At 41.4% G+C, this 11,811-nt stretch overlaps 1 protein-coding gene across 2 annotated transcripts in view; it reads right to left on the bottom strand.

The window, feature by feature from the left end:
* Positions 1-765: 765 nt before the first annotated feature.
* LOC102745213 (cytochrome P450 3A12-like) overlaps positions 766-11,811 on the bottom strand; it is a 40,753-nt gene continuing 29,707 nt past the window's right edge. For both annotated transcript variants that reach the window (XM_081819373.1, XM_081819374.1), the window contains 3 exons: positions 10,654-10,880; positions 9,181-9,343; positions 766-2,602 (listed from right to left, as the gene is read on the bottom strand). In XM_081819373.1, the coding sequence (XP_081675499.1) occupies positions 2,507-2,602; positions 9,181-9,343; positions 10,654-10,880 (486 nt within the window). In that variant the 3' untranslated portion in view covers positions 766-2,506. The remainder of the gene's footprint in view (positions 2,603-9,180; positions 9,344-10,653; positions 10,881-11,811) is intronic.

Here is an 11,811-nt window from a genome sequence, read left to right as displayed (position 1 = left end):
ACTGAGGATAATACAGCTATGAAAGTAATAGCTGACATTGATTATGTGCTCACTGCGTGCTCCGAAGTCTGTGTCCTAAACACCTCACACACATCATCTAGTTTAATCGTCCTGTCACATAGGCCCTGGCATCATCCCCTTATTTTAACAATCTGAGGCACTAAGTCCTGAGCAATGAGGTATTAAGGAATTTGTTCAAGGTCCCATGTCTGTAGTGGAGGGTGGCCCAAGCCCTGTGGGTCCAGCTATGCAAAAGGGGCACCTTTTCTTCTTTTACCCAAAACCACTGATTGGTCTAGACTCAGCCCTGGACTGAGCTGGCATTCAACGCCCAGGGGCTCCAGGCTCAGAGATCCCCATCTCTCATCACTGTGTGGTCCTGCCTTGTTGCATTAAATAATACAAGTCAGACTAAGGTAGGGACATGGAGAGCTGTGTAGGCTCGAGCTGCTTCTGTGACCCACTTCTCCTGGGAACAGTCACAAGCTTCCAGAAGAGTCTCTTCCATGAACTATGTTCCCGATCCATCTCAGAGTAAATTGCTGACCTGATGTTTCATAATCCCCTGTAATTCCTACAAAGACATTCTCCCTCAAAGTCAGGAAGTGGACGCTGACACATTACTGCCAAGTAACCATCAGAGCCTGTTTCCCCAATGTCCTTTATAGCAGAAGGACTTCACTCGGTCACTGATTTTACATTTCACCCCTCTTTAGTCTCTTTATTTCAGTCTGGAACACTTACTTAGTCTAAGTTGAGCCTTTTGTTAAAGAACAGAATTCCAACAATCAAGTTGAAGAGATAATTGGCTTTATTAAGGGATTAATGAATCAGCACCATCACACCTGGCAAGTAGACAGATGCTCCCAGGAGGTGTACAAAATGCAGGGTTTTCTAGGAAGGAGGGTGGAGCAAGAAGTGCATAGAGGGAAAAGAAAGGATTGTTTCAGGCCAAGATACCTTCTTTCTGGGGGATGGACTTGCAGGGTTTCTATCCTGAAGATGATTCACTAGTGCCCATCAGGAAATTTCAGATGGACTGTTAAAAGGTCACCTTCCTGGGATAAGTTGAAACTGTGATTAGTCTTAGTTTGCTGTGAGGTGGGGTTGGGGGGCAAATGGCTCCAATCTGGGCTTGTTTTTTCTTTTTTTTTTTTAATCACTTTCAGGACCTTGACTTTATTGAAGATGACACACCAGTTACAGATTAGGAGTAGATATTCCTTTATTTGGTTTTGTCTGATTTTTTGAGGATTTCTTGAAGGTTTGCCTCCCTGGTAAGAATATTCCAGAGGTGATGTTGAGATTTTACCCTGTCCTATTGTGGACTCTCGCCAGACCACCCCTCTGTGTGGACATCTTTCTCACCTAGCTTGGGCTCCCACACCCATGCCTGGCTGCTCTTCCACGTGGACACCCTCCCCACCCTACTCAGTTTCTAACTTGGAGTCACTGTGACTCCTTCTCTGCCCCTGCCCCTCAATGTGGGGCTGCCCACCTGGCTGTGCCCACCTATGGTTTTAGGACTGAATTATCCAGGAAGGAAGGCGAAGGAAGAGAAGAGAGGAGAAGGGAAAGAAGGAGTGGGGAGGGGAAGGAAAAGGAAGAATCCTGTGCAGCTTCTGATACCAACTGAAATGGACAAATGCTTTTAGCCTTGCTGTCCAATCAACCACCTCTGATTCCATGTTCATTGTGTCGGGACAGTTGGGAGCTGAGGCTGGAACACAAAGAGAAAGTACGTTCCCTGCCTCCCGGAACAGCCGGGCAGATGAGATGAAAACTTTAAATCAAAACTAATCATATAATACTAAGTGCCTCGGTCGAGTTATAAAAAACATGTGCTCCAAAACCTGTAGAGTTAAACTATGAATATACTTTCTGAGCAATGGGCAAAGTCACAGTGGATTAACTCTCACCTATCTTAACATATCACATTGGAGTTCTGAACAAGCTCCAGCCACCCAGTGACTGTGATGGTCAAAACATTCAGTCGCTGGCTCTCACTCAGCAGTTCTACGGATTTCCCCTTAATGTGCACAAAACCATCAGTTAATACTTTTGTAAAGAGGTGTTGATTGACTGGCTCAGTGTATATTTAATGTAAAATATTCAAAATAAGACATATGATATAAATGTCACTAGCACAGTCATGACACTAATTCTTGTTTTCATTAAAGTTTGTTGATAAAATTGTTGAGAAAGTTTTATTCTTGATCGGTGCTCAGGGGAGTAGTTGGTACTAACTGGGGGTAGTCTGTGTGAACCAGACAGGCTGAGTCTACATCTCCGGCAATTATTACCACCTCCTTTACTCTCCACAATCTATAAGGCTCCACACAGACACTGGGAAAGCTAAATGAATGTACAGAATCCCTAGTCATCCATCATGGGCAGTACATGAAGGCCATCTTCATTTCTGGGTTTTACTCACAAAGAAAATTGAGGTCTCTGGTGATCTGGGACACAGCTTCTTAAAGAACAAAGGGGAAGTCCTTAGAGAAAGTCAGGCTCTGTCCACACTCCCATCTCTTGGCTCAACCTTGAGAATAATGGGTTTTTCTGTTTTAATAATCCCTTGAGTGCTCATTCTCAGGTGGATCTGCAACAGTTACACAAGCATATGAGAACCAGGAATGAAGCCTTACTGACAACAAAAACAAAGGAGACAAGAAACATGAAGGACAATAATGATTTACAAACACATAAATACTACTTTTAGATGCATATATCTGGGATCTTACTCTTACTCTGTAAGCTGTCAAGCCTGGAGGGTGGGAGTATTCATCCATTACTCATTCAACAAATATCTATTGAGCACCTTCTCTGTACCAGGCTGGGGATAAAATTTTGTTGGCTTGTGTTCCTTTTGCTTTAATTTTAAGTAAAAGGCATAAACTTTTAAATTTTAAACCAGGTTCTTAGGCATCATGTCAAAGTATTTTCAAAAGTAATACAGAATGTATTTTGTGTTATGTTCAAGCTTGCAAAGTAAACCTGAGTGGGTATTATGCATTTTAATGTATGGCCATCCTCCCTGCTAAAGATCCTGTCACCTCTCCCGGTGGAACCATCCATTCTTGATGGCAGGAGTTCTTTGTGAAGCATGATGGTTGTTTTCTACCATCTCCTGGCTCCAGAATGTGGTGCAAATGGTGAGCTTCTGAAGACCCTACAGTATTCTGAGTGAATCTTTAACCCCATTCTCCCCTAGTGACTATCCTAAAGTGTGGGGCAGCCACCAGCAGAGTCACCTTCTAATCTCAGTTGACTGAAGGGTCAGCAATGCCTTAGAAGGTGAGAACTGCCAGTCTGTGGGGGAGCAGGAGCTTGCAGGGAGTGTCTGCCCCAGCCCAGGTGTGCCAGAGCCCCACTTTCTCTCAGGGCTGAGACCCCTGTTTGTAGTCAGTTACTGCTATGCAGCTGCCCTAAAGCCACAAATAAGATGGAGACCACCTCCATCTTCCTCCTCTTCTCTGATAGTCTAATAAAGGGATGAGCTGTATAATAAATGCACAAGTCCTAAAAGTAGGCCGTATTGTACAGCCTTGCTTGAAATGATTCAGTGGCCATGATTCTTTATGTTTTTCAGAGGACAGATTCCAGATTCTTCTAAAAATGTAACACCTTGTTATTTTTTAAATCTTAAATGGGATGCATATATTTCCCCTGCAGAAAGACAGACACACACACAACAAGCCTATACACAAATGTCATTTCTTAAATTATTAAAATTAAAATTCTTTACAATTTGTATCCTGGGGCTCTAAATCAACTTCAAATCACTTGTGAACTTCCCTGGATGACTATAAGCCACTGGTGGGAGTTTAAGAAAGGAATAATGACAGAGGCCTATAGTAACCTAGAACATATAGCAGAGGAGGGAATGGGATCTGGTGCATGGGGAGGCACCAGGGAGGGGCCTAAGGACTGACCAAGCCTGGAAGGATAAGAACAGATGGGAGGAGAGCATGCAGAGCCTTCACAGAGCTCAAAGAGGGATGGAAAGGGAGCCCAGCCTGAATGGAGCCAAGCTTGCAGAAGGTGGGGCCAGGTACCCAGGATGGCCTGGACCCTGGGAGTCCTTCACATCAGGCAGACATGCTTCACACCACTGATTCTCAACCTTGCTTGCTCTTGAGAATCACGGGGCACTTTTATTTTATTTATTTATTTATTTATTTTTAAGATTTTATTTATTCATTTATTTGACAGAGAGAGACAGCAAGAGAGGGAACACAAGCAGGCGGAGGGGGAGAGGAAGAAGCAGGCTCCCCACTGAGCAGGGAGCCTGATGTGGGGCTCGATCCGAGGACCCTGGGATCATGACCTGAGCCGAAGGCAGACGCCCAACGACTGAGCCACCCAGGCACCCCTCACGGGGCACTTTTAAAGCCACACTCTGGGTGATTTATGTTAGAAAATCTCAGATGACCAGGCATCAGGATTTTTTGTTGTTGTTCTTTCTTTCTTTTTATTATGTTATATTAGTCACCATACAGTACTTCATTAGTTTTTGATGTAGTGTTCCATGGTTCATTGTTTGTGTATAACATCCTTTGCTCTGGTCTGCTTCTGAAATGAGACCTGACACCACCTCCACTAGAACTGAGGCCCTGTAGACCTCTCTGGTCAAATATCATTCAAATATCAGGATTATTTGTTCCAGCTTCATGAAAAATGCTGTTGGTATTTGATAAGGATTGCATTAAACATGTACATTGCTTTGGGTAGTATGGACATTTTAACAACATTTGTTCTTTCAATCCATGAGCATGGAAGATCTTTCCAATTCTTTGTGTCCTCTTCAATTTCTTTCATCACTGTTTTATAGTTTTCAGAGTATAGGTCTTTCACTTCTTTGGTTAGGCTTATTCCTAGATATCTTATTGTTTTTGGTGCAATTTGAAATGGGATTGATTCCAGGATTTCTCTTTCTGCTGCTACATTATTGGTGTATAGAAATGCAGGAAATTTCTGGCATTGATTTTGTGTCCTGCAATTTTACTCAATTCATTGATCAGTTCTAGCAATTTTTTAGTAGAGTTTTTTGGGTTTTCTATATAGAGTATCATGTCATCTGCATGTAGTGAGAGTCTGACTTCTTCCTTGCTGACTTGGATGGCTTTTCTTTCTTTGTGTTGTCTGATTTGTGTGGCTAGGACTTCTAGTACTATGTTAAATAACAGTGGTGAGTGTGGACATCTCTGTCTTCTTCCTGACCATAAAGGAAAAACTCTCAGTTTTTCCCCATTGAGGATGATATTAGCTGTGGGTTTTTCATATGTGGCCTTTATTATGTTGAGGTATGTTCCCTCAAAATGTACCTTGTTGAGGATTTTTATCATGAATGGATGTTTTACTCTGTCAAATACTTTATCTGCATCTATTGAAATGATCATATCTTTCCTATCCTTTCTTTTATTAATGTGGTGTATCACATTGATTAATTTGTGAATATTGAACCGTCCTTGCAAGCCAGGAATAAATCCCACTTGATCATGGTGAATGATTTTTTTTAATGTTTTGTTGGATTCAATTTGCTAGTATTTCTTGAGAATTTTTGCACCCATGTTCATCAGGGATATTGGCCTGTAGTTCTCTTCTTTAGTGGAGTCTTTATCTGGTGCTGGTATCAGGGCAATGCTGGTCTCATAGAAGGGATTTGAAAGTTTTCCTTCCTTTTCTATTCTTGAATAGTTTGACAAGAATAAGCATTAACTCTTTAAATGTTTGGTAGAATTTGCCTGTGAAAGCCATCTGGCCCTGGACTTTGGTTTGTTAGGAGTTTTTTGATTACTAATTCAATTTCTTTGTTGGTTATTGATCTGTTCAAGTTTTCTATTTCTTCCTGTTTCAGTTTCAGTAGTTTATATGTTGCTAGGAATCTATCCATTTCTTCCAGGTTGTCCAATTTGTTGGCATACAGGTTTTCATAATATTCTCTTACAATTTTTTGTATTTCTGTGGTGTTGGTTGTTATTTCCCATCTCTCATTTGTCATTTTATTTATTGGGGTCCTTTCTCTTTTCTTTTTGATAAGTCTGGCTGGAGGTTTGTCGATTTTATCAATTTTTTCAAAGAACCAGCTCCTGGTTTCATTGATCTGTTCTATTGTTTTTGTAGTTTCTATATCATTTATTCCTGATCTAATCTTTATTCTTTCCTTCCTTCTGCTGGCTTTAGGCTTCATTTGTTGTTCTTTTTCTAGCTCCTTTAGTGTAAGGTTAGGTTGTTTGAGATTTTTCTTGCTTCTTGAGGTATGCCTGTATGCTATATACTTCCCTCTTAGGACTGCTTTTGCTGCATCCCAAAGGTTTTGGGTCATTGTGTGTTCATTTTCATTTGTTTCCATGTATTTTTTTGTTTTCTTTGATTTCCTGGTGGACCCATATATTGTTAGTAGCATTGTTTAGTCTCCACGTATTTGTGATCTGTCCAAATATTTTTTTTAAAGGTTTTATTTATTTATTTGACAGAGAGAGACACAGCGAGAGAGAGGAAACCCAAGCAGGGGGAGTGGGAGAGGGAGAAGCAGGCTTCCCGCTGAGCAGGGAGCCTGATGCGGGGCTCGATCCCAGGACCCTGGGATCATGACCTGAGCCGAAGGCAGATGCTTAACGACTGAGCCACCCAGGCGCCCTAGAGGATCTGTCCAAATTTGTTATTGTGGTTGACTTCTATTTTCACAGCGTTGTGGTCAGCAAAGGTGCATGGTATGATTCCAATCTTATTGTATTTCTTGAGGCTTGTTTTGTGACCTAATATGTATGTTCTGGAGAATATTCCATGTGCACTTAAATAGAATGTGTATTCTGCTGCTTTGGATGGAATGTTCTCAATATATCTGTTAAGTCCATCTGGTCTAAGGCGTCATTCAAAGCCATTGTTTTCTTGCTGGTTTTCTGTTTAGATGATCTGTGCATTGCTGTCAGTGGGGTGTTAAAGTCCCCCACTGTTCTTCTGTTATTATCAATCAGTTCCTTTATGTTCGTTATTATGTTTAATGTATTTGGGTGCTCCTATGTTGGTGCATAATATTTACAACTGTTAGATTTTCTTGTTGGATTGTCCCCTTTATGATTATATAATGCCCTTGTCTCTTTTTATAGTCTTTGTTTTAAAGTCTAGTTTGTCTGATATAAGCATTGCTACTCCAGCTCTCTTTTGACATCCATTTGCATGATAAATGTTTCTCCATCACATCACTTTCAATCTACAGGTATCTTTAGCTCTAAAATGAAATCCCCAGCTAGCCTTATGGGTTTTCCCTCGTAAGATAAAGACTACTTTGGTCTTGGTGCTTTTAAGATTTTTTCTTTATCACTATATTTCGCAAATTTTTTAAAAAGATTTTTTTATTTTTCTATATTATTATTATTATTTTTTTAAATTTTAAGTAGGCTCCATGCCCAATGTGGGGCTTGAACTCATGCTCTGAGATCTAGAGTTGCATGCCCTACTGACTGAGCCAGTCAGGCAATCCTATTTTGCAAATTTAATTACATGTCTTGGTGTTGGCCTGATTTTGTTGATTTTGGTGGAGTTATCTGTGCCTCCTGGAATCGGGATGTTTGTTTCCTTCCCCAGAGTAGGGAAGTTTTCAGATATTATTTCTTCAAATAAATTTTCTGTCCCCTTTTCTCTCTCTTCTTCTGGGATTCATATAATACAAATGTTATTATGTTTGATGGAGTCACAGAGTTCCCTAAATCTATTCATGTTGCATAATTCTTCTTTGTCTCTTTCGTTCAGCTTCATTATTTTCTGTTATTTCCATTATCTTCTAGGTCACTAATTCATTCCTCTGATTCCTCCAGCTGCTATTCACTGCATCAAGCCTGTTTTCAATCATATTTATTGCATTCTTCATCTCTGATTGATTCTTTTTTAACTTTTTTATCTCTGTGGTAAGGGTCTCACTGATGTCTCTATTCTTTTCTCAAGCCCAGTGAGTTTTCTTATGATTGTTGCTTTAAATTCTCCATTAGGCCTGTTACTTATATCTGTTTTGCTTAAATCTCTGGCTGTGGCCTTATCTTGATCTTTCATTTGGGATAAATTCCTCCATCTTGGTATTTTGTCTAAGTCTCTGCCTTCTTCTCTGTGTTAGAAAAGCCAGTTATGTCTCCTGCTCCTGAAAGTAATGGCTTTATGAATTGAGGTCATGTAGCACCCAGGGCCTGGAGCTTCACAGAGTCATTGGTGTGTGGTGCATGTGCTCTGCTGTTGTGTTTTGGCTGCTCTATCCTTCAGGCCAGTTGTCTGCAGAGGCTCTCCTTGCTTGCTGTGGGCAATGTTTGGTCCCTGGCCTGAATGTGGCGAGTTTTAACTAGGTGTGCTCTGGTCTGCTTATGAAATGAGACCTGACACCACCTTCACCAGAACTGAGGCCTGTAGAACTCTCTGGTCAGGAGACATGGTGTGGGGAGGGGTTTGTGCTAGTCTTCTGGGGAAGGGGTCTGCTATGCTGGGAGGCAAGCCTGACTGAGAAGGGCAGTCCCACCAGAGCACAGGGAGGTGGGGCTTGGTGTAAGCAAGTTAGGCAGCCAGTATAGGCAGTGTGCTGCCTCCTACAGGTGACTCTGTGTTTGTGCTGAGGGGCGGGGGAGTAAAAGGTGCCAGCCAGCTCATTTGTTCCTGGAGAGGCATCTCTGTGAACACTGCCTCTCAGGGACGCACTCCTAGAAGAGGGAATAATCTCCCCTCTGTGTGTCCCAGGTGTTCTTCAGTCAGGATTTTCAAAAGAACCCACTGATTCTAATGTACAAACGGGTTGAGAACCATGGTCATGAGAGCTTCTGTAAGTTGTGGTGGAGAAGAGCATCCTTCAAAAGTCATGTCATGATAATCACTGCACGTCAAGACTATGCACAACATGTTTCCTCCCTTTCAGTGGACTTGAAAGAAATTTAAAACATTGCTCAAGTTCAAAGGTCTGTGTTAATCATGTCAAGCTAACTAACTGACTACCTACCCTCATGGTTGAGTGGTCATAAGCCACAGACATGGCACTCAAGAGCTGAAGAATGGTCACACATGACTCCAAATAGATTCTCTTGGCTGATAGAACAAATTATTAAGGATAAATGAGCCCCCCCAACACACATATCCATTACTTATCTCTTAGTTTGAAAAAAGCAATAAAACACTATTTATGCAGAAAGTAATCTCTCTGACCTGTGTTTCTTTACAAGGTTTGAAGGAGAAGTTCTGCAGGACTCTGACCAGGGCAAGTTTCATGTTCATGATCGCAAACCTCATTCCAATGCAGTTTCGGGGTCCAGTTCCAAAAGGTAGGTATATATAAGGATTTATGCTGTCCTTGTTCTTCTTACTGAACCTGGTTCCACAATACAAGTTGGGAATACATTAGTGAAACATAAAAACCGTAAGGGCTACATGTTTGGGATTCTCACCAGAACTACACAGGACACTTTTGGGGGCTTGTGATGTGTCAGAAATTCTCCATAACAGCCATTTTTAACATGTGGATTTCTTACTCCCTGGCCCAGTCCCTGACACACATAGATAAGCACTTCCTCTCATGACTGAATGAATCACAGAGAAGTACCGGGAATGGTCTCTGGTTTCTGTTGAAGAAGCTATAGGCCTGGGAACTGCTGAGCTTGTGGGAACCACCAGGACTCCTGGTCCAAAAAATGGACTACTTGGTCAATTCTGACTTCTTTCAGCAAGTACTATGCGTAAATGTGATTCTAGCACTAGGGACACCATTCAACAAGATAAGGCCTCTGCCATAAGGGAGCTTAGAGTCAGGGGCTAGAAGTCTAGATCTCTGAAAAGTTCACTCCAAATTTTGTTCACCAATACAATAAACAGGAAAGCACCAACTCTTTGCAGAATTCAGGCTTTGCCCAAAGCCAGACTCTGCTCTGAATTCCCGGAAGAGAAAGCTCAAGACCCCTCTAAGGAGGATGTCTCAGATGGCTAGAGAGCAGATGACTTTCTTATGATGAACCCCAGATACCAACAGAGGTGGGAGCTCGTACAGGACTGCAGCCACATATAGCATGGGACCTTTGTGTGCTCCTGTCCTCCTGAGGCTGCTCCTTCTGCCAGGGATGAGGACTCAGGTCCACAGCATCTGCTCTCATGCTAAGGCTAACAGAAACGGTGGCCAAGGTTTACAAACATGGAATGTGGGGGCTAGGGGGTGAATTCAGAGAGCTAGAGAGGACAGAAAAACTTAAAAGGAAAAAAGACCTATTTACTGAAAGATGATAAGTTAAAAAAAATAAGTCATATACATATAATCACACACAGAAATATAGCATGTTGTTTGTAGTCTAATGTTACATTAAGTAAGCAGTTCAAAACCAAAAATTATAATACCATTCTAATTTTTAGTTATATATACACAGAAAAATGTCCATAAGGAGATACATGACATTATTGATAATCTTAACATATTGGGTCTGTAGATGACTATAATTTTCTTTATTTTTAGTCAATAGTGTATAAAATATTGACAACAAGGAATGATAATTTTGTAATAAGAAAAAAACTTCTAAGAGCAAAAAGATATCCAAGTAAGTAATTGTACAACCACATGCTTGTCATCTATACTAAGGAAATATCAGAATATCCTTCAACATGAGGGTGGGGTCCCCTTTCCAGGGTTCCCTGTACCTTTCAGGACGGAACTCCTCAGGCTCTGGCCAGAGATCCAGGTCTCGGTGAAGAGTAAAGACCGGCACCATCACCACTGTCCCTTTGGGAATGAACACACCACGGATTTCCACATCTTTCTTACATATCCTCTCAAGTCTACCAGTGACTGGGTATAATCTGAGACTTTCATTCAACACCATGTCCAGATACTCCATCTGTACAAGGTCATTGTAAGTGGGCAGGGCCTGGAAGGAAACAGATTTTGATACATTGGGATCAATTTCAACTCATTCTCAGCACTACTACGGAAGTGTCAGGAATCACTTCAGTCATTTATTTCGGTAAAGGATCTTAGCATTTAAGTGCATTTTAATCTCTACCATGTCCTTTGACCTGCTCAGTGGCCCAATGACATGTGCAGAGTAGTGACACATGTCACAAGGGGAGACTGCTGGGACAACCCCCTAAACAGGGCCTGAAATCCCTCTCACCACCATGTAGTGGTTATTCTTCCTTGTATAAACAAAAGTGACTAAAAGCCTATAACCCTTACTCTTACTTGGAATAAGCTGAAGTCACTGTTTCCTTTCAAAAGAGGGCCCACACATCTGTACCAAGGAAAGAGAAAAGGCAACAGAAAAAAATCCTCTATTCCACGTAAAGTCTTCTAGTTGAAATATCCTGCTTCCTAGTTTTCAATGATATATATAAAGTTTGGAGAGAGGCACTATATTATGTAAAAATTCTATAAATAATTTGGGGAGAAACTAGTTCTTCTCTAACACAAATATAAGAAAATAAGATTAAGATTAGATGGTACCATGGTACACAATTTCAGTTCTAGGGAAAGAGGTAAAGGGAATAAGAACCCTATCCTTAACCCCACCCTCTGTTGCTGGAAGGGTCTCATAGTTGTTGCTTCAAGGTTAACAATAAACCAAATAAGCCACTCCAGCCCCAGAGGCCAGGTGTTTTCATAAGCAGAGAATTCCAGTTTGCGCAGGTCTGAAAACTGTGGGCAATTGTGTCTATCACTTGGTGTTATATTTAAGAGCCAACACCGTAGAGATTACGAGTTCCATCAGGATCCAGGCATCCTGGTTCATAGCTTGGCTTTTTCACCACTAGGTATGTGATAGTGAAAGAAAGTTATGTCTCTGTAGTTCAGTTTCTGAC

The sequence above is a fragment of the Leptonychotes weddellii genome, chromosome 5 (assembly GCF_054177405.1).
Source record: "Leptonychotes weddellii isolate Sample4059 chromosome 5, ASM5417740v2, whole genome shotgun sequence".
Classification (NCBI taxonomy): Eukaryota; Metazoa; Chordata; class Mammalia; order Carnivora; family Phocidae; genus Leptonychotes; species Leptonychotes weddellii.
Note: the sequence above shows the minus strand (reverse complement) of the source record. Positions and strands in the feature narration are given on the sequence as shown.